The sequence below is a fragment of the Gobius niger genome (genome assembly GCF_951799975.1).
Source record: "Gobius niger genome assembly, chromosome: 8".
Taxonomy (NCBI): domain Eukaryota; kingdom Metazoa; phylum Chordata; class Actinopteri; order Gobiiformes; family Gobiidae; genus Gobius; species Gobius niger.
In genome coordinates this window covers 25344065-25367086 of record NC_136859.1, presented here as the reverse complement: position 1 = coordinate 25367086, position 23022 = coordinate 25344065, and the positions used below count along the sequence as shown (strand labels likewise).

The 23022-nt window shown below is 44.5% G+C and overlaps 1 protein-coding gene across 1 annotated transcript; it reads right to left on the bottom strand.

Annotated features, from left to right (window-relative positions):
* Nucleotides 1-75: 75 nt before the first annotated feature.
* cicb (capicua transcriptional repressor b) lies at nucleotides 76-21379 on the bottom strand. Its single transcript, XM_079561396.1, has 20 exons — nucleotides 17618-21379; nucleotides 8843-8998; nucleotides 8592-8772; nucleotides 8271-8382; nucleotides 8004-8186; nucleotides 7786-7918; nucleotides 7383-7561; nucleotides 7177-7315; nucleotides 6906-7003; nucleotides 5810-6818; nucleotides 5390-5529; nucleotides 5152-5312; nucleotides 4586-4770; nucleotides 4027-4434; nucleotides 3610-3950; nucleotides 3370-3527; nucleotides 3134-3285; nucleotides 2296-2430; nucleotides 2091-2216; nucleotides 76-1919 (listed from the first exon to the last, which is right to left on the bottom strand). Exons 1-20 carry the CDS (start codon nucleotides 21267-21269, stop codon nucleotides 1636-1638), a joined length of 7932 nt encoding a protein of 2643 aa, XP_079417522.1. The 5' UTR covers nucleotides 21270-21379; the 3' UTR covers nucleotides 76-1635.
* Between the last annotated feature and the right edge of the window lie 1643 nt (nucleotides 21380-23022).

Here is a 23022-nt window from a genome sequence, read left to right as displayed (position 1 = left end):
ATTCCTTTTATATGAAAACAGATGGCATACAAATCATTTCCATTAAACACTTTATTTGTATACTGAAAGATACAGATACAAACTTAAGTTATTTATATAAAGCCTCCCGCTCACTGGAACAGTAAAACAAGGAGTATAACACAAAACATGAATAGTTATAGTTATTTTTTGTTTTCTCATTCCATATTTTTCCATCTTCAGTATGTATGTATGTAGGAGTCTCAAAAGTAAACTTGCTCAATGACAGTTTTTTTCCTTAATAATATGAGTCTACTGACTCTACAGTAATTATTTACAACACAACCAAGTCTTGCACAAAGACAACCAGTATTGGATCCTACCAGCTGATTGGTTAACCCCTTTTTGCTTCCCCTTAGTTCTCTCCGCACCAGTAAAAAGACCAGGAGAGAGCAATAAAGTGACAAAAGGAGGAAGCGGAAAAGAGACGGAGGAAGGAGATACAAGTGTTGTGACTATAGAATCAAACTTTCAAGGAACAGAAAAGCTTTCTTTTAAAACATACTGCTTATTACTGTTGAATTAGCATAAGGTCCATCTCACATCTCATTAAAATTAACAATAAAACTGTCTCAAAAGAGACCCTTCAAGGGAAGACTACAGTGAAGAAGAAGGTTGGGTGTAGACGGGAATCTCATGTTTCATAAAGTGTTGATCACTTTAAAAAGCCATTTTGACTTCAGTAATCAGCAAGGTAAAACCTGCCTCAATGCCAACAGAACCAAAGAACAGGTTTAAATGTAAAATCATAGTAATTACAGTTTAAGGAATAATACAACAACCAACTCAATGATGGCAATGTTCAATACAAAAAAATGATCAAAAAGTTAATAAAACTGCTTGGCATTTAAGGATTAAAGCCCAACCAACCAACAGGAGTCAGGACGTGCCTTAGACCCCAACCGTCTCCTTTCATAGGCTTGTGAATAAGAGGCACAGGAATGGTTGTTCCTCACGACTGAGCCAGGGTCACACCTGCCCTAACGGTTAAATGCAGGAATGATGGCACAGCAAGAAGTCCTTTAAAACCGTGGTTATATATTCAGTCACTTTATGTAGGCCAGTTTTGATGGTCTACAAACACTAAAATGGAAGTGATTCTTCCAGGTTCAAAGCAAAGGTTTCACAGATGCAATAGTCTTTGTCTACTTAGGGCCCAGCCCCCTAATGTCAGCAGACACGAGTGCACAACACTTCACGTACAAGTTGTTCCTTAAGCAGCATGTTTCTGCAGTTACTCCTTTACCATTTAAAAAACAAAACATGTGAAAACAGTTTACATCCTTATTTTCCAAAATGCTCCAAATGGTCTCCAGGTCCAGCATGAGAAACCTTTTATTCGAGGCGAATGAGTGCGGCTGTACACATCAGTGGCTTTGATGGGAACTTCACCTAGATGGTCAATACAGAGCTCTAGAATAAAGACGCGTAGGTCCAACATGGTGGTGGTATGTAGTCGAATTTGAGTCACTGCCACTTTTCAGTTTGGTACAAGGGATCCTCTCAAGAAGTTGTTTATTTGCATACAAACATCCTGCACTCTAAAATCTCGCATTGAGACCATGCAATGTGCCACCTTCGGTTGTAGCTGTTGGTCAGTTTCACCTGTCACTCCCCTCATCTAGAGGAGTCCAGGGAGTCCCGCGGATCCTCCACACCAGAGTCAGCCCCATGCTCCAGCTCTTCATCCTGCAGGTCTAATCTTCCAGACCCTTCCCCTGTGTGGGAGCCAGAAGGCCCAGGGTTTGAGCCTGCAAAGTCAGGCACACCTAAACCAGGGGTGTCAGAGGGCGTAGCTGTCTGCATGATCTTCTGCCGGACTTCTCTTATTTTCAGCTGTAGACACACCTTGGTAGGGAATATGTCTGAGTAACGGGTCTGGAAGGCTGCAGTGGCTTGAGCTATACAAAAAATAAAAAAATTGCTAGTTATTTTTAACGTGATTAATTACATTGCGTTCTATGCAAATCGATGATCCAATTTCTAGTAAGTGCATAAATATACAAATAACATTCAGTAGTAAAACACCGTTCATTTTAATGTATGTAAAACAATTGCAAATTTAATCTCACCAGATGGAAAGAAGCCTTGCTCCTGGAAAAGCTGCATGACCAGTGCCCTTCTCTGGTCTAGAGTTCTTCTAAGAGAGGAATATGGCACCTTCTCAAACTCCAATTCTGCCAAGATGTCCTCTCCCTCTGTGGAACAAATAGAATTGTATTTTTGTCCTGTAGACTTATTAGTTGTATGAAAAGGCCAGGATGAACAATTACCTACCTGCCCTGTCGAAGGTAAAAATGTCTCCCTCACATTTGGCTGCACTTTTCGGCGTGTTTGGCTCCGAGCTACAGCTTGAACGGCGTCTGCTTTTTCTCTTTGGTGAGATCTGTTCATCAGGTGCAGAGTCCAAATCTGAGCAGAGCAATGGTTACTTGGAAAAACATATCATCTGAGCAAGTTAAACATGCAATTAATTTAAAGGACTTAACACATTCTTGATTGATGATGAGCTACAAATATTATGTTGAAGTCATATACAATTGGAGAGTATTTGGTGATAGGGTCCCCAAATCATTTCATTTATTTATTTTACCCCATAAAATGGCATTTTATTTCAACATTTAAACTTAAATCAATGGAATAATGTCTATAGTTTGAAGGTATGTAATAAGACATAAGACCTAACCTTAAGCCCCAACAGTATGGGTCCTAGCAAGGGCGGTAAGGCTATGATGGTATATCTCACTACATCCCATTATTCCATTGTGTAAGTACTACGTAGGTACAAGTTACTACAGTTTGTTGCAAAGAAGATTACATTGTACAAAATTTAGTTAGGCACAATGTATCAAGGTAGTGTTAAAGTGTGAGCAGATTTACATATTCTAAAACACCGCATTGGTGAAGGGGTGGAAAAGTTTAGTATACTTTTCTTCATTTCATCCATGTTTTGGTTCCGACTCTGTAAGTAATTTGTTAAAAACAAGACAATATAATTGTGATTGCTACATTACAGTAGTTGACAAATACTGCAATTTTCTCTCATATTGTGCAGCCCTTGTGTGAATATAGAAAATAATTAACAAACAAAAGTAAAAGCAGGCATTGCATTAACCTGTAGAGTTCTTCCTTTTGCGGCGGTAGCTGCCCAAAATAGCACGTGGTGATGTGGCCAAACTTTGTAAAGTTGGTGATGGCAGAACTTCTTCAGGGCGAAACTCAGGCAGCTCAGCAAAACGCTCTTCAAAATACACCTCTGACAGCACCCTAGCATAGCAACATACACTTACAGCACAGAAACTTGTATTTGTTTCATTGGGCACTGATTGAATGTTTTGGGCGTTAACTCACTTGTCAACAGAGTCAAAAGTCTTCTTTAAAGGCGGTGGGCGTGCCTTGATCCTCTTGGGTGTAGGAACCTCTTTATCAATCTGTGGAGGTGGTAGGCTGGGCTCAGAGGCTGAAGGTGGGTGCAAAGGGGATGAGGGAAGGGATTCCTTCCATCCAGCCTACATAAACCAAAACAAATTTAAAGTTAAGATTGTTCATATTGGATTTTGTTTTTGCAAAAGTGTTAGTGGAGCTACTAACCTCTTTGGTAGTTGGGCACTCCTTGTTTGTGTTTTCAGAGTCCGGTGTCCTGGAAGCCTCTGAGGGCCAATCTGAGGAGGAAGGTCTTTCAGCAGAATGAGGAGCTGGAGAGCTGCTTTGTGATGGAGGCTCAGTGTCGAAGGAGAACTGACTCGCTGCTGCCTCTCTCTCCTTCTCTTTTTCACGCTCTTTCTCACGTTCTCTCTCTCGATCTTTTTCCCTCTCCTTGCTGCGGCCTCCCTCTTCATAGCTGCCTACAGGAATGGTAGCCACAGTAGCCTTTACTTTGTGAGGCGTCCTAACTGGAAACTGGATGAGCTTTGGTGTACCTGGTGTAACAACTTAAACAGAGAGAAAGAAAATTAGGTCTTGCTGTGATTGAAACCATTTCAATGATATAAGAAAGAGCAGGGATACCAGATGTTTGAATCTGCATCTGGGGACTGCAGGGCCTCATGGGAATAGTTGAGCCACTGGGAGGTGCTACTGTGCTGCTGACGCTGGAGGGCTGCGGTTGCCTCTCTGACTGTTGCTCCAAATGTGTCAGCACTTCTGCCTGCCTCTCAGAAGGCCTGTCATTTTGTCTCTCTCTTTCGGCATGTGGGGGAGTTACAGTAATGGACGTGGGCGTGTGCTTAAGCAGGATGTGAGAGGAAGTGCTGCATGGACTAGAGACGACGCCGGAGGGTGCCGCCGTCATGGAGACCACCCCTGTTGCCATGGAGACATTAGGTGAGGAAGGGTGGATGGCAGTGACGATCTGGGCTCCATTGCCTGAGGCTGGGGCTGAAGCGGAGGGCTGTAGAGACAGGATGGGAGGCTGACCTGGATAACAGCAGAAAATAAAATGTCTTAGAAATTGTTCAACAACAACTGTTGTTTTAGATGTCTGCTTTTATCTTCATGTAAAAAGGCTGTACAATAAAAGGCACAATGTTGAAAGGAGGAGAAACCGTGACGTTTTCACCGCACAGACCTGCAATCAGTGGCTGAACCAGGGTCTGTCCAGGTGGTGCAATGGCTGTAAAGCCGAGTGTTGCTATGGGTGATGGAACATATGCAGAGCCTGGCAGAGGCTGCTGGGAGGGGGGTGAGCCTGTTGTTGTGGAGACCAAAGGCAGAGTGGAGGAGACCCCCGGAGTGGAGTGGACATAGGTAATTCTGAATGAAAAGGAAAAACAGCAAGAGAAGGATGATTGCTTCATAAATAGAACACAGACGGTGTTAAAAACACATCAACATAATCAAAAAGAAAGAGGAAGGCAAAAAGAGAAGTGATGCAGAGGGGGACGAACAGTGAGTGTACATTATAGCAAACAGTAGTCGATGCTTGGTGCTATATGTATGTGTGAGTGTGTAAGTGTGTGAACATTAGGAACAGAGTGGTGCTGTGGGGGTGGTGAAAAGAGGCAACTTTGGCCACCAGCTGCATGACTAATGTGTCCAAAATAGAGATGTACAGCTACAGTTGAACCCCTGCAACAGTTTGGTTCCACACAACCAGGTATAAAAATAAGCACTGATCAAAGAAATTAATCCTACCTGTTAGACGCTGGTGGCAGAAGTACAGCCTGGGATGCAGCTGAATTTGGCGCTACCACAGCTGCTGGACCAACTGTGACTGGAAAAGCACTTGGCGGCTGGACTGCCGTGCCCTGAGGAAGCCCCGGCTGAACCAAGGGCATGGGGGCTATCTGTATTAACTGTGGTGAAAATAAAGACTTTGACAATAGGACAGTTTTTTGATTTAACAAAAGTGAACATGTTTTAGGTGTCTGACCTTATTTCCAGCCTGGCCACCATTCTGGACAGGAAGAGGTGGTGCCACAACAGGAAACTGCTGTCCGCTGGCTGGTGCAGTCCGTACAGTGGCCATGGGAACAAGCATTTTGCTCTGGAGCACGGGAGACTGTGTTTGTACTGAACAAAATGGAATAAATAGAATAACAACATGAGAAAACATCGAAAAAGCTAATCAGAACCAGTGGTGGCTTAAGTACTTAATTTTAAAAGTAGAAGAATAGATAGAACAGGTCAAATACAGTATTGATCGTCCAATTATTATTTAAGTTTAAGTACTTGCCATAGAAAATACTAAAGTAAGTAACTGAAGTATACAGTTGTCAAAAATGAAGCCTATTCAAATACTGATCAACACTTCTGTAAATTGACTTATTTACGGACCACCTGTGGTTCTTACCTCTTGTGCCTGGGCTGACCACACCCACAGCTGGGCTCGATGTATATCCCGTTAGTGAACTTGAACTTGGTTGCTTTCCATTGGTCAGGACGGCATGTGTGGTCGGAGCTGTGGGTAGGTTGAAGATACTAGTTGGCTGACTAAGTTGTTGAGGTGGACTCTTGGGATTGGCGTTGGCAGGTAAGGTGGGCAGGATATATTGAACTTGAGTGATAGGCTTTCCCCCTGTGGGTGTAAGGGAAGATGCAGGGAGAAACTGGGGCTGAAGTAGGGGCACAGGTAGAGGCCCGTTGCTATGACAAAGTTGGCCTGAAGCGGCACTGGAAGGGAGCGGGTGGTGGTGGTGCTGCTGCTGGGCTGGCGAGGGCTGGGGAGGGGGGGTGATGAGCTGGACAGCAGGTTGGCCTGGCAGGGGTGCTCCCAACACCAAATTAGTCAATACACCCCCTGAGCTTACCCCTGCACCAACAGGACTAGGTGACGAGGAAGAGTAATACCCACCACCTATTGCTGTGACGCCACTCGCTGATCCCGGCCCAATCAGGACTTGTGGCTGTTGTTGTGGGGTTACAGACTTCTTTTCAGGCGGATGTGGGCTTGATGCAGCACCTCCTTCTCGGGGTTTACTGGCTAAAGGAAGTGGTGTGCTGATGACAGGACGCATCACGTTGGTTACTACTGTGGAGGCTACTCTCACAGCACCCATGCCCAATGTTGAATTTGGAACCATTGTAACTGGAGACGGGGGAGCTGCAGCTGAAGAAGTGGAGGTGGCAAACTTCCCTGACACAGAGAAAGAACTTGGGATGCCGATGGCCTCTGTAGAAAAAGTGCTCTTGAATTCGCCGTCACCTCCACCTTTTCTTCTATGCTCTGTAAATCCTGCCGCGAAAGATCTTGCTTCCTCGTAGCGCTTGCTGCTGCTGGGGTAAGAGGACAATGAGACACTTCGGCCATGATGGGTGGGGTGAGATGACGATGATGAGCAGATTACTGGGGTAAATACTCTCTGTTGTAAGAAAAAAAAAAAGGAAATAGCTTTAAATTCAATGGTGATTTGTAAAATAAATGAGAACTGTTTTCGAATGTGGCATACCTTCCTCTCACTTTCATCCCCAGAACCATTCTCACTGTCGCTGTCTGTAACTCGTTCCTTACATTTGAGGTCTATGGAGCTGCTTGGATAGGGGTCCTCTGTGGAGAGTAACAAAACAAGCTCCAGTTTCTGAAAGCTTGTCAAATATTTCAGACCTAACAACATGATCTGGTGTATGATCTAGATCTATGTCTGAATGGTGTGCCAAGGCAGAGCAATACCAATATTTGAATGTGTGCAGGTTTCCATGTGGATATTTAGTGACTTTTACCGATGACATCATCATCTCCCTCCTCTTCGCAAATGACCATTCGCTCTTCATCGCTCGTCATGTCCTCGCTGACCCCGCGCTGTGACTGTGACAAAGGTGGGGCATGGCTTGAAAAATGTTTAACACCCTCTCCACACATCTAAATGAACAATTTTAAAGCTCTTACTTTTGTTACACAACATGAATACGGACATCATTGTTATTACCTGTGCCAGTTCTGCCAGGGCTTGAGTGTTGCCCCTGTCACTTCGCTCCAGGCTATGCATGGCACTTTGAGAAAAGGCTCGTGGGCGGGTGAGCTGACTCCCATGACCTTCAGCTGTGCCCCTCTCAGAAACACCCACTAAACCTGGGGGCACCCCTTTCAGCTCCACAGAATGAGGCTCTGTTTAGGAATGTCAAAAGGACACACTGAGAACATTGAATAATAAAATATATATCAAACAACTTCCACTCCAATTACTAAGTATTGGGTAGGATTGCTTTTGAAACTAAATTGTCAGTTTGGCAGTTTTTCTTCTTTCTTTTTTTTTTTAAATAGTTTTTGTTTCTACTGTATTGCAACACAATGTACACATCAACATTTAGGAAAGCCAGAAGAAGACCAACCTGTGGACTCAGACATGCTTCTCTCCCTTATGTCTTTGCCCCCAGGGACCCCACGACCCTCAGAGCTAGACTTCTTCCTATCTTTGTTGCACCATTTCCAGTCTGGATGAGCTTTGAAATGGGCTTCTTTCACCTACACAAGTGATGAAAATAAGTTATACAACGAAAGTACCTTGAAAATAAATACCTACAGAATAGTATTTAAACACTTAATTTACCTGAAAAGCCAAATCATGGTACTTTTGTTTCTCCTTGGGTCCTAATGCGTACCACCATTCTCCAAGAATCTTGCTGACTGTTCTATTGTCCTGGTTTGGGTGACGCTGGTGAACTAAAGCTCGATGGCGTTTACTGAAGATCATGAATGCGTTCATTGGACGACGTATATGGTCCTTTTCTCTCTAACCAAATGAGGAACATTACACATGCAATTAGGAAGTGATGGAGAAAATGTTGAAAATCATCTTTTTTTTTTTAAAGACTACCTTTCCCGGGCTAATTTTGTCTCCATCTTTGGGCAGTGCACTGAGCGACTGAGTACGTCTCTTCACTGGTGATATAGAGAGAGGTTGTTCTGGAACAACTCCCGGAAGAAAACTATGAAGACACAAATTCACATATTCCTTGAAAATATATATTAATAGATGCCATTTATGTCAAACATAAATAAGAAAAAAGACATTTTAAAGTATTGCTACGTTTTGCGTAGGTCAAACATTGGGCTATTCTGCAAGCGTTCGGTTAAATTGCTTTTCCTTTTAAGAGCATTTTAAGCCAGTGGAGTCCTTATGACAAAGTTCACTCACGGATCATCGACATCACTCTCTGTCTCGCTGTCCGGCCTCTCCCTCTCTGCATCTCCTTTGTCCTTCTCTTGAGGGGGCTCTTCTGCCACGGGGGGAGCCAGAGGCCTGGATAGAGGACCTCTTTCTATGGTTGGAGGTGCCTCTGCAGGCTCCTGGGGCTGAGCTGCCACGCCATGAACTTCTAAGAGAAAAATAGTTAGATTAAGAATGGTCGTTCAACTCTTCCCAAAATGCAAGTCAAAGTATCTCACCTGTTCCTGTTTTTAGAGTAACTGCCTGGGGATGGTTGACTGAGTGATGACCCTCTCCTGGCTGAGAAGACGGGTCTGATTGCGTGGGTGCCAGAAAAGGAACCAATGAATGCCAGGGAAAGACTGGGACTGACCGGGGTTCTACATTGGTCCATACTGTAGAGCAGAAATAAACAAAAGCGATGGTGAACAAGGCCTTAAAAGTTAAAAGAAGAACATTCAAACTAAAAGGTGCATATGCAATTCAAAGAGTGATAGAAGCAGGTAAAGACATCTCGGTTTCAATGTTATACCGCCAAATTAATAACATAACTAAAGCTTGAACATTTGTAAAGGAAACCTATATAAACAAAGTTCCTAAAACTTAAGGGAACATGAAATCAAAATCTGCTATACCAAGATCTGATTTTTTTTTTTACTAAAACTGCATTGCATAAGAGTCTGACCAGTCATGGAATATCAGATTCAGTTAATATCAAATAAGATAGGTGAACAAACAAAAATTACCAAACATGCTCAATCCTTGGCGCACATATTGAGGGTTCTCTGAGGAGTACATGACAGATGGATGGCGGAGGTGATTATCAGAAGCAGAATAAATGTGTGTCCTTAAAGCTCTCAACACAGTTCCAGGTAGTGACAAGAATGAAACCCAAATGCTGATATTCCAGTGATGTCCAGATCGGTATCATCCTCACAAACTGGAGTCATCGCAATCGCATCATTCCCAAAATGTTCCACAATGTCGCACTGTTTTCATTTCAAATGCAAGCAACAAAATAAAATAAAGTCAGGTTTGGCCCAAAAGATCCCGCAATCTAATACGCACTTCGCCAGCGGACAAAATGTACAATAAACAAATGCAACAAATGATGTAGTCCGGGTAAGAAAAACATTAAAAACGCAACAGCAGTGCTTGGGTTATTAGCGGCGTGATGATTCTGGTGGAAGACAACAATCCACCTCCCTTTGGTCTTCTTACCCTCGGCGCCCTCTCGCCCTGTTTGTTTACATTACAGCAGCAGCTCGGGCACGCAGGAGTTAACAAGGCCTCCAGTCCATCCGCGGCCTCAATTAAGACATCCGCCCAGGAACTGCGCAGTCTGCTGGGGTCATGTAAACGCGTGCGCTCGGGCCGATGTGAAGGAAGATCAACATAGGATTTTATAAACACTTGCGCCTCAGCTGGAAGGACGGGCCTAACGCGGCGACACGAGACGCGCCCGGCAGTTTAATCATAGAAAATATACTTCTTTTAATGTAATGTTTCACTGACGATATCAGGGGAACACATTTAGCCGTATCTCGCATCGAGAGAAGCCTGAAGTTCACCGCTCCAGATGGGACCAGCCTCTCGGGAACGCCCCTGGTCGTGCACCCACCTCGCAGACACAAGCAAAAGAAACGCGATTGTTCTCATGTCTAAACTACAAAGGCGTATTCACCCGTACAGCCAAATCTATCCGCCTAGTCCTTCCTCTCGATCCGTGCAACACAAACATCTCTTTCCCGTGTCTAACCTCTCGAAATCACACCGGCACCTGCCTCAGCCTGGTACTTTAGTCAACACCTATACAATGTAGCCACATACGAACAAGGGGGGTGTAAGTTACTGTTTACTACACACGAAGATGCCGCCCGTCCACTGTGACTCTGGCGCACTCATCCATCACCGGGTCTCTACAACACAGCTACTACCTCTTTTTTTTGACTGTCAGCGAGCACAGACAACAGTTCGTGACCACCGAGTCCTGTCGTAAGAGTATCCAGTTAATCAGCCCCCCTCTACCTGACGTTAGCTAGATACTGATGCAACTACAGCAGCAAAGGGCGACCGCGGCGAGGCTCTTGACTTGATGACGCGCGGCTTATTTGTCCTCATCCCTGGTCAAGGCAACAAATGAGTGTGTGTGCCTTTGCAACAAAACAAAAAAGCCCCGTGAACAAAGCCCCCACAGCGGGCTTTAAAACAGCGGATCCGACGCCGATGTTGAGCTCCGAGGTCCGTCTGCAGCAGCGGGTTAGCGCTAGCCGCTCCGTGTGAAAGGCACTGGCTTGCGCATCGTCCGCTGAGGTTAGCGCTTGGACGTACGATCGCTGCTTTTTGGCCCCCGCCGAGCACGTCCTCGTGTTGTTGCTTCCTCGCTTTTGTGTAATCCCAGTTTACTCCATTATTATTTTTTTTGCCACAGTCCCTCTCTGGCAAGTCCTCGGCCCTTTCTTTTCTATTTCCCTCCCTCTTCCTCTTGTTGTAAACTAGGCTGCTCTCGCCCCCCCCCCGCCCCGCTCCTTTCGTTGCTCATCCCCTCCCCTTCTCGTCCTGTCAACCTCGCCCAGCCTAGGCCCGCCTTACGCTGCAGAGCCCGGGGAGACTATTGGCCGAACGGGGCACCTGTCAGAAGAAAAAGCGCGGCCCTGATTGGCCGGAGCGTGCGCAGGAATGCCAGTCATATGCAAATGTTGCCAGACAACTCGCAGTCAAAGCTACATTTACGCACGGCAACATTGCGTTTCAGTCACCCATTCATCAACTTGCTGCTAATACGTGGATCTTCACCAACACACCCGCTGTGTTACACCACGGTTCTGACCTTGAACACTGAAATTCTATAAGATTCAAAGTAGCCCCGCCCTCCCTTTACCTCATTGGCGCAGAGTCGTAGTAAACCAATGACGGACGTTTTAAAGAACCAATCAAATGTCATCCGCGGATTTAGGCCAGCCAATGGCTTAACAGAAGTTAGCCAGGGTCTCTCCTCCACCCCTTCACAAAATACACCTTCCCAGCCCTGTTCTCTCCTGCCTGGTGTCCTGACAGGGGACGGAGGCGCTAGTGAGCTGTGAACTGCATCGTTGCCATACTGCGTATTTTCCCCCCCCCCTGCAATCTTTACCAAAAAGTTGGAATTCAGAGGGAGGGAATAAAAACGTTTAGACCCTACTTATCTCCACAACCGCACGAGTCTCAAATGAAACTCCATCGTGAAATACGAGCAATGACAACAATGCAAGTCGCCTGTGAGATTATGTTTTTTTTTTTTTATAGTTAGTCGCCTAATTTTGCATAAAACAAGCGTTAATAGTCAGTTTCTTGACCGATTGTTCATCCTCTGGACTACATCAGAAAATAGCACTGGAGGCAAGGGGAGGAGATGATCACATTGGACAGTATAATAATGAAAAAGTGGGGGAAATGGATGGTAACATTATGGGCTCAGAGTAGAACCAATGGGTAAAAATAGAAGTCGTTGTCAGCAGGAGAGGGAGGGGGTGGGCGGCTTTATAAAACAACTCATGAAAACAGAACTTAGTGGAAAATGTTTGGGGCAGTGATTTGGAGGCTTGAATCTTATTACTAAAAGAGATGAAAATGCTCAGATTTGGCAAAATAAATCGCAGAAGTGATGTTCAACTAGCCGTCAAACTGCGTACACGCTGTTAAAATGCAACAACAAAGAAGTGATTTATTTTTTAGAACAATGGGCATGACATTGAATAAGAGTGTTACACTTTATGTGTATATAGTGTTATACTTACACTATTGTGTAGCTGTAGCTTTACATTTTTACAAGTATACAAGTATGTTACATTCCAGTGCCGGGGCAAGATCTAGTTCACATCAGGACTAAACCAAGGCTTAACACTATCTATCTGAAATAGTTTTTCCAAAAAAGAAAGAAAAAAGCTGTATTTGTAATTATATTTCTAAAACATATATGTACACTTACCATAGTTTGAGAAACATTGCTAGTAGGCTATGAAGTATGTTTGGTCGTGGAAAAAAAGGGCATTACCCGGGCTCTGATTCACTCCCCTTGACACATCCATCGCAAAGTGCATCTACTCAGTTACTCAGAGCAATAGAAGCCAGCCTTCATCTACAAGTTGTGGTTATTGTTGTTATTACTCCTTGTTTACATCTTTAAAAGCATGTGTTTGCCAAGGCTGAAGGATGTGAAATATGTGTGCGGGGACAAGCAAGCGGTGCAGAGGAAAAATGGGCTGCATGGGATGAAGGTGGTAAATAAGTGTTTTTTTCTGCATCTATAGATGAGAGGGAAGGTGTGAAGAGTCAGCAAGAGAAATTCCCTATCAACTTAGCTAAAGCATCTATCTGCCTGCTGCTGTGCTGGCAACGCAATATCTGTGTAGGTGTTCCGCAACTTCCATTGGCTGCCTGCTCCTTTTGTGAACATCCAGGCAAAGGCTACTGTTCTACCCCATAATAATGATAATCAATGACCTTCTGACTTCACAGATTAAAAAAAAAAACACAAAACAAAACTTTACTCTGGTCACATCACTGCAGCTCTGATCCATGCCTGCATTTCCGTAACATCCTCCTCATTCCTTAATTTATCTTCCACCCCTGTGCTCGATGTCTCTCCCTCCCACAACCCACCATTTGCTCCGTCCAATTATAACTCGATCTACCAGTCCTTTGCAGTTACCATAGCAACAGCTATGTTGGGCTTATAGGTCCCTGTGTCACCCGTGGTCCCAACTCGAGCTCTGACCACCGCCGCTGTTTGGGTCGGACTGAAATCAAGACGCAGTCATTGTGAAAGATTTAAGGATATTCGAAGAGACCCAGCTGCAAGACAACCCTCCTGATTTTTTGTTTTTGTTTCATCGAACAATCATCAAAATGTAACTGATAATGACTGTTTGCATGCATCTTAATGTGTCAGGGGTTCATTGCATGGAGGTTTTGGAAAAATAATCATATCGACAGAACAAACTTTAGCCCGATGTTGATCTCAGCTCCAGCACTCCAGCAGAAAAGTGTAATATGAGCATGTGGCCATCTGAGGGCACTACTAGCCTGCGGAAAAAAGGGACGGCAAACCTCACCGAAACCCAGGTGAAAAGTAGTGAACACAATGTGGAAGTTACAACTAAATAGACTCACTGAAAGTTTAATGATATTAAAGCAACGTAAACATAATTGCAATGTGCGCATAGAATAAGAAAGGAATAAGAAAGGCTGAGCTGCAAAAAAACCCTATGCACCAAACCAAGCTGTGTTTACAAACATGGAAATACATAACGCTGACATGCCTACAAGCAAAATCCATTATCAGCTTGGACATCAACACTCCCAATGTGACAAGTCACAGAGTCGGCGTATCTCCACTCAGACACACCGAAATGTAGTTGCCCATGACTTCTGCGGTCAACAGGGAGACCACGCATGTGTTTTGTGCCAGTCTATAGAGCCGTGTGATCCAGATGTGGTTGTTGCCATGGTCAGGAAGGATATGCAGAGCTTTAAGAGTTACGTAAAGCAGGGGCGGGAGGGAGCGGGGATGTTATTCCCGGGTATGCGTATCCGGGTAGACCAGGATCAAGAGAACCGAGCGGAGAGGTGGAGAGCCGAACCACTGCATTGCGATCACGCAAAGGGTTAAAAGCAACGTGTCATAATTTTTGTTAAAACAATACTTTATGGGAGAGGGATGAGAGGTAGCGAGGAAGTACTGAGATGTGGAGAACTACTCAGCCCAGTGGAAAAAGTGTACGCATCAGTACTTTTGAGGTGTGCAACACAAACTATATGCGGGCCTGCGTGCGGTGAAAGCATGTTTAGCTATTGAACGTACTGGATCTGGTCAATATTTTGTTTTTTTTATAACGGAAAGCTTGCTGCTCATCATTATCTGATTACCAATTAAGTTAGAAAGTTGCACTTGGTGAGCAAAGAGCTTTGAATTTAAGGGCACAGTAAAATGCCTTCCTTTCAATATAAAGTAAATTAACCAGATCATAAAATAAACTTTTGATCTCCAAAATTCAGATACAGTGTAAATAATGCAAAAAACTAATCACTATGCATGATTGTTCCAGTTTTAGAGCGCGAGGAGGGCGCAGAGATGCCTTGTCTGTGTGCCACACGTGCACAAACACACACAAACACACACACACACACACGAGAAAAGCTGCTACCTCTATTTGTGAATATTCTGTGTTATGTACAGGCAACCTCTCTGTGATGTTTGCTTTGTTGCCATAGCAACAGACGTTTGGCACTCACACATCACATCCGGTCCTCAGTGATTGACGCTTAGTTACTCCGTCTCCCGCACACACAGAGCACACGTGACACCACAGGCACTCTATCCTTCACCTTGTCCCACACCTCCACACGTCCAACAACTTTTACCGGCGTAAGAGTTCGGTGAAGCTACTCAAGGACCATAGATTGTCCGTACATAATTGCCACCCTTTCATAAACTGATGAAAAACACTGCTTACTGGCTGAATATGTGTCGCAGCCACTCCATTTATTTCAGTGTTATATGCAACATTTAGATGGAGATGACAAGGAAGAAAAAATGGAATAGAACAAACTACTGCACTTGCGCAGTTATAACAAAAAACCCACTTTTGGAACATTTAGAGCAAAAGTGAAAACTGTAGGCGAATGATGTCGTCTATGTCCGAGTGTATTTGGACATATGATGAGATCTCCCTAACAACCAGTTTCAAATTAAACTTCCAACGTTGTTTAAAGGTGTTTTATATTTGACTTCAAGAGAGCAGCGGCGAAATTTATTTGAGGTCAGAGTGTTGCACGTTACACTTTCACACATCTTGAAACTGCAAATTACAAACAGATTACCGATAAGTTTGGACACACACACATGGAGTTTCCTGCTTTCCCTTCTGTTTCACACTCTCCCACGAGCATTTCCAAATCTCACACACCGCCAGTCTCCAAGCCGCGGAGGACACCCACATAAGCTCCACATTTCGAACTAAATGCACAGACACACTCCCTCACACATAAAGACATGCTATTCATTCACTCAGCGTCCTTTCAGCAGCAGAAAGGGAGCGTGAGGGGGGACCGTACACTCAAAATGACAGCGCTGCCTTCGCTGTCCACTTTCTCTGTCACACCGCGGCTATATGGTGCCTGCTCACACACACACACAAACACACACACAGACAGGAGCGTATGGTCGGGACAGTGTGAACTCCGCCAACTCTTCCTATGTGACCATATGCAGCACGGTAAAGAGGTGGGCCTTGAGCAGCTGATGGTGAATAATACGGTCTCAATGGCACACATGATGCGTACGTCCTGTCCCCACATAGAAAAACAAACAGCTTCACACGCCCACGCGATACAGTGAAACCTACAAAACTCGGCCCCGTGGCTATAACTGCGCAGTGTTAATGGAGGAGGATGATGCTTTAAAAAACTATATCGGTGGTGGAAAGAGAGTCCCAGGCACTTTCCAGATGCACCGTCCTGTACTCGCTCCCACTCAGTCCAAACAAACTTTCTGTTTGTTAAAAACATGGGATTCAATCTCTACAAAGCAAATCTAGTGCAAAAGAGCTAATCCTGATAAAAAATAAAACAAGACAACCGTGAGCAGTTTCTCATATTTTCTCTCGCAGGTCACTTATACACACACACACACACACACACACACACACACTTCAATAAAATCTATACTTTTGCCTTTCGGTGCATGACATTATATATATTTTTTGCATTATTCTATTGGAAACATTTGGATTAAAAAAAGTAAAAGTCACACTTCTAAAATTATACAGTTTGTGTTGTAGTGTAAGGAGGCGTCTTTTCACACTTCTCAGTAAAGACCTGTCCTACTCATTTTCAACCTGTTTATTTCTTTCTAATGGTTTGATTTAAGTGCATCAGCTACAATATATTTAAATTGATATAAATTCAATACCAAATACAGATAACTACTAAATTCTCAATTGCAGCTTCTTCTTTTTTTTGCAGGATCCGCAAAAGCCTTCATACATTACCACAAGTTACACGCAAGGAATTAGAATTGAATCAGCTATTTAATGGTAGCTTAACATATGTTTAGAATTTGACATGTTTTAACTGACATTTCACATGCACACTTAAATCTGACAGAATCGGGGAAAAGAATCTGGGTATCTTCCTTAGATAATGACACATGCTTGTCCTACAGTGTGACAGATTCATGTTAAAATATTTTCAGTGTGGCCAACATTTTGATAAATATTTATATTTTTTACACAAATACAAAATTGTAAATTGTAAAAAATATATATCCTAAAAATACTGAAATTAAAATGTGTTTATACTTTACACATAACTGTAATTTGACAAATGCGGAAGCATCTCTATCTATTAACAAATGATTTCTTCCTTTAAAGTATGTGGATTGTGGAGAAACACAGAGCAGTGGAGGCTAAAAACTCACTGACTGCCCTCCCTGTTCCAAACTTCCCAAAATTGCATCATCTAATGTGTTTGATTGGATTATAAAAAGGGAAAATTAGTGTCTGAAGAGCCACATGAGTATGCATGTTTTGGAGATGAGAGAAAGTGACGGCATAAGTCAGACATAAGGGCATGTTGACCAACTTGAAGAGAACAGAATATTACACTAGAATATTACACACACCTTGAGTGTTCCAAAAAATAATTCTTAATCATCTATTGTTTAGATTTATAATACAGATCCAACATATTCTGTAGCTCACATTTTGTTTGTAATAATTGTATTAATATATCCATTAATACCCTGTAAGTCAAAGTCCCAGATTTGACAACGAGCTGTGGTGTGTGCAGCGTCACACACACTTTGTGCTGTTTTATTCTTAACCAAATCTTTATTAAAGCAACACTTTTTTTTTATTATGTAACTTTAAACAATACATGTATGTGACGATATTTGAATGTAAACCAAAAGAATGCCGACTCGTGTCTTTTTCTGTCCTTGTACCTGATTACGACATGTGTATAGGGATGCTCACCTGTACCGGGGCGTCCCATTATGATGTCCTTTCGGGGGGCTGGGTGAAGACTTTCTGTTGGGAGGATGAGGGGCAGTAGTGCAGTGGGAGAAGGGTGGCAGGGAACAGGCTGCTGGAGCTCCCCTCCAAACCCACTCTCCCTGTTCTCCCCTCCATCCCCAGAGCTGTCTGTGCTGTTCGCAGTGGGAGCCACTGTTGTGCTGACGGTCACTGACAGGGCCTGCAGGGGGGCAGCAGGGGGGTCAGTGGTGGGTAGAGCAGAAGAGGAAGGGGTCACAAGAACCAGTGTCTGGGCTGGGCTTCGCAGAATCAGTGTGCCATTAGGAATGCTGCCTGAGGCCGCATTGATGGGGACAGGCACCTGGAGGCCAGAGATGGGCTGAGGGGTCAGAGTTACCCCAGTGTCTGTGGAAGTGTCCGCACCTGCCTCAGTTCCTGCACGGCCAACAGGGCACTCGGTGAATTTGGCCAGAGGAACTTCAGGATTTCTTACAATTACAGGGGAGTCTCGCAAAGCCTGCTGGGTAACGGGCACCATGCGGCGAGAGCCTCCATCAGGTGGGAGAGGAGAAGGAGGGGCCGGAGACACAAGCAGAGGAGGAGGGGAGACAGCAGCTGAGGATGGGGGTCTACTAGAGGAGGGCGTAGTGACTCCCCGGGGCCGAGAGAAAGTGGGGGTGTGCGTACGGGAATGTGCTGCTGGTGAAAGAACCCTGAAAGAGCCACTGAGCTCACCCTGCTCCTGCTCGGTCTTGGGAGTGTAGTCGTGGTGGTGCGAGGTAAGGGGTGCTGGGGCAGGTGTATCGGGCTTGCGTTTGCTGGGACTCATGGGGACTGTAAACGTCAAGTTGTTTTGGAAGGATGGCTGGATATGGCCAGAGGTGTGCCTCTCTTTATCTCCTCCACCGAGGGATGCTGATTTAGAGCCCCCAGCTCCCACTCCTACCCCTGCCCCACTGGGCTGCCTGTGTCTACGGTGTGCCAGGACAGGGGAGGCTGTAATCGGGGAGAAGTTAGCTGGTCTAAAACCGAACAGTGGAGATGGGGAGGGAGAGGGGGTCGGAGAAAAGGGGGACTGATTGGAGATTGGAGAAAAAGATGGAGTTCCTGATCGTGAACTCCCCAATGACACGAGCATGGTGGCTGCTTCACACTCATCGAAGTCAAAGCGTCCTGACAGCTCGTGTGGGACCAGAGAGGGCAGTACTAGTCGGGGCCTGGAGTCTCCTCTGCTGCTGGTTTCACTGCCTTCTCTGGATGTGTCGTCCCAGTCCAGCTCGCTGCTGGCTCTGCCGCGGAGGTCAGATGGGGTGAGCGTACCTGAGCTGCTGCCCCCGACCCGCTCACCCCCAGCAGCCTCCATCTCTTTGGTCCTCATCGACAGGTGTCTGGAACAGTACCCTCTGCGTTGGGACTCCTTCATACATCCATCCCTGGAGCACAGCCTCCGCCACTGCTTTCCATTGAACTTCTTGCGGATCCCGTTGGGGGTACACACCACGTCACCCTTTTTGTATTTCTGTTGTGCTAATGAAAGGGGTGTCCTGGAGCGAGAGGAGGTAGAGGAAGTGGGAGTGGGGGGTTGGGATGAAGTGCTTTTGGATGGAGGTAGGTTAGAAGTGGCGTTGCTCATATCGGAGGTTAATAAGGCTGGGGAAGGGGGTGGCTGAGGCCCAGTGGGGGAGGACAGATGAGGAAGTCCCAGGCCGCGCACCACAGTGAGGTGAGGGGAGGAGGAGTTGTACCCACTACTCTTAGAGAGAGGATTTGTGTTCAGAGGGGTTCCAGTTGTTGTTCTGGGTGCAATCATAAGGCCCATGTTTAACTGTGAAACTTCCACATCTTCTTCAGGAATGTTAGTGTGTTTTTGTCTGTCACTCTGTGCTCTCATCTCAGTGCTGGTGCCTACGCCGGGCGTCCCACTAGAAGGGTGAGATGGAGGATTTACATTAATATACGGAAGTCCAACAGGGGCCCCCTGATGTGTAAAACTATGACCCAGTCTGCCCCCTCCTCCAAGCACCCCCAGTCCCTTACTCAACTGGCATACCTCCCTCTCCACCTCCATCTCCTCCCTCCGCTCCCGCTCCTCTCTTTCTCTTTCTCGCTCCCTTTCCTTTGCCTTACCACCGTCCAAGTTTGGGACATTCCAGGGAGGGGTGAGCAGTCTCAGGCTCTGGCGAGACACCCAAACGGCCAATCTTTCTTTCTCCTTGCCGGCGTTCTGGCTGTCCAGAATCTGTTCATCAAGGAGCACCCTGTAGGGAAACGACACCCCAGGGTGGGGATCCACCTGAGTCACAGTTCCCTCTCTGTAAAGTAGAGGCCCCCCCTCTTCTCCACCAAATGGCACGCACACTAGTGTTCCCACCGCCACAGGTGCCATGCCAGGAGGAGGGGCATCCAAAATTAACTCCACAGTGTTCTTGGCCTCGGGTAATGATGTAATCACAGTCTCACCATGGAATGGGTACTGAACAAGTCTGTCTTCTCCTTGAAGCTGCACTTCAACTGTCCCTGCGATCACGCTGCGCACAACGCCGGGCCTAAACACACGGGACAGTGCACCCAAATCCTTCCCATTCACCCCACTCTCTACATTCTTTTTCTGACAAGCCAGAACCCTCTGGTTTTTCATGCCTTTGGCCAGAGCTTGGGCTAGTCTGTCTAAATGGCTGACCTCCTTAGGTGATGAGTGGGAGAGGGGGGTGGAAAAGAGGGAATTTTTGGGATGAAGGTTTGGTCCTGTTACGTCCAACATGTCCAGGTCAGCTGAGTGATCGCTGGCCGTGTCAGTGGACGAGGAGTGTACTGAGTTTGGGGTTTCATCTTTTTCCTGGGAGCCCTCTGTCCGTATAGCCCTGTTATCCATGGGCACAAAGTCCTTCGCTTGTGTTGCATTACTACCCACAGTTAGCTGTGGGGGTGAATTACCTGAGCAAGTTTTACTTTTACTGCAAACGCTATTCATAAAATTATTCCTGCTACTATTGACCATGTTACTGATAGCGCTCATCACTTTATCATTACTAATATTGTTGCTATCTTGTATATTATTGATCTTGTTCATACTGTCACTGATTTTGTTGTTGATATTGCAGTTGTTTTGAGAAGGAGCTGAGCTGGAGGTATTAATGGCAGTCAGGGCGTTATTCACAAAGTGCTCATAGGTATATTTCTTCTTGGGGATGCGGGCTTTGAAGGTGGCTGTTTTCCTACTTGAGACCGAGGCGGTGACATGGTTGTGATTTGTGGCTGAAGGGGATGTAGCTGTGGATACTGGCGCTGAGGGAGAGGTAGAAGAACCTGCGCTTTCTGCAGACGTAGCGCTGGTTCCATTTGTGCCTATCGTTTCTTCTTTCTCCGTCTTTTCTTGTGGCTTCTTTTCGCCCTTCTCTGCCGACTCCACAGGTTGCCTCAATGCAGCAGGCCCTACGGAGGGTGCACTGCCACTAATCATTGGCTCCTTGTTAGCGCCGCAGGCTGTGGGCGGGGTTTGTTTGCGTGTGGCGGGACCACTCGGTGTTTTGGTAGTGTGCTCTGTCGTCTTGACGAGTGTCTCCCTCCTGAATCTTTTGCCGTCCTTCTCTTGGGGAGACTGCGGGCCCCCCCTCTTCCTCCCCCTGCCTCTCGGTTTCTTTATCGGTCTCATGTCTTGTTCGGTCCCCTCTCACAAAGTGCTTTTAATTTCTTAGCTCTTCTCCTTCTCTCACTTTTAAGGCACTCCTTTATATTCAGTCTTTCTATTTTCTTTCCTCGTTTGGCTTTTCCTTTGGTCTTCTCCGTTCGAAGCTGAAAAACAGAAATAAAAAAAAATGTCATTGATGTAGCTGCCTGTATAAAATGTTTCAAGAAAAGCTGACCACTGGAGTGTGAAATCGCCTCAAAAGAAGTCAGGTCAAGAAGCCGTTAAAAGATTTGAGCTAGATTTTTATAATTTGGAAAAAAAAGATGAAAAAAATAAAATAAAAACTAGTTTTGACTAGTTAATGACTGAATATTGAAAACTTTTCAAAAGCATTTCCATTTGGCTGTCATAAGTTTCAGTACTCTCCAAACTGTAATAAAAAGAAATATAGAGATAGATCTGATTCCAAAATTGCTGATATCATTAGAGAACAGCAGGGCTGCAGGATAAGAAAAAACATAAAACAAGATTGTGCTCATAAAATTAGAGCAAGATTCTACTAAACTGTATCAGCACAGTAAATTCCATTGCATTTAAACAAAAATGGTATGTATCCATATGTTTAAATTATGTTAAACAATCAGGACCAAAACAAGGATGAAATTAAATCTAATTACGACAAAAACATGCCTTTAGCACATTTTTAGACTAACTTAGCAAAACTCTTTACATCTCAGTCACACGGATCAAATCAGTGATTTTGCGATATCTTGGCTTCTTTCTGTCTATTGCTAATTAGTTTAGATTATCTTTTATGAAAGTGGACAGTGCATGTTCATTAAACATATGATTAAATGTTTTTTTAGGAGCCAGAATAAGCTAAAAGGCTATTTTAATTTGTCGTCCCCTTGAATTTGTAAAAATAAATAAAAAATAATAAGTATATTACGTTTACAGGGATCTTTCATTTGCAGACCATACGATTGAACTGCAAGTCCATAACACGCTAATCACAGCACACAAACTGTTCAGAGTATTAAAACACATTTCCAAAAGACTTGCAGTACAAATGCAGAATGACTGTACAGCACAACAGGCTTGTCTTTGAGTGTTGGCAGAGCTGTTAATATTGATATTATAATCATTTGGCCAAACATTGTGCAGCCTCACAGTAAAACAAGGATGTTTTTTTAAGTGTGTGATTTAGGGCTGAAACAACTAATCGATTATTGAAATAGTTGTAGTAATCGATTAATCATTTTCGGGTTCACACAGACTGAAATAGAGCAAAAATGACATGAACATTGTGTATGTGCAACCTTTTTATAGTTAGGGTATGTAGTGTTTTGTATATAGTAAATTTCATAAATATCTGTCTGTGTCTCATCCAATCAGAAGCAGAATTAGCACCAAGAGCCTCCAACAAACATTCATTTAAGTTTACTCCATCAACACGTCCTCAAGTGGTGCCACTGTGGCTTTATGTAATTAAAAGAAGTGAGAAAAAAAAAGTTATTCATACACCATTCACAGCCAAGCGATTAATCGATTAATCGTAAAAAATAATCGGTAGATTAATCGATTACAAAAATAATCGTTAGTTGCAGCCCTAGTGTGATTAAATGTTTGGTTAATGTGTATTTTTGCCTCGTATAGATATGGTAAAAGTTACACATATTGTATTATATTATTATTATGATATTTTATTTTAAAAGAAGAAGAAAATCAGCAGCGGGCACAGGCTGGGTGTGAAATGGGTATACGGTCAAACTTAAAA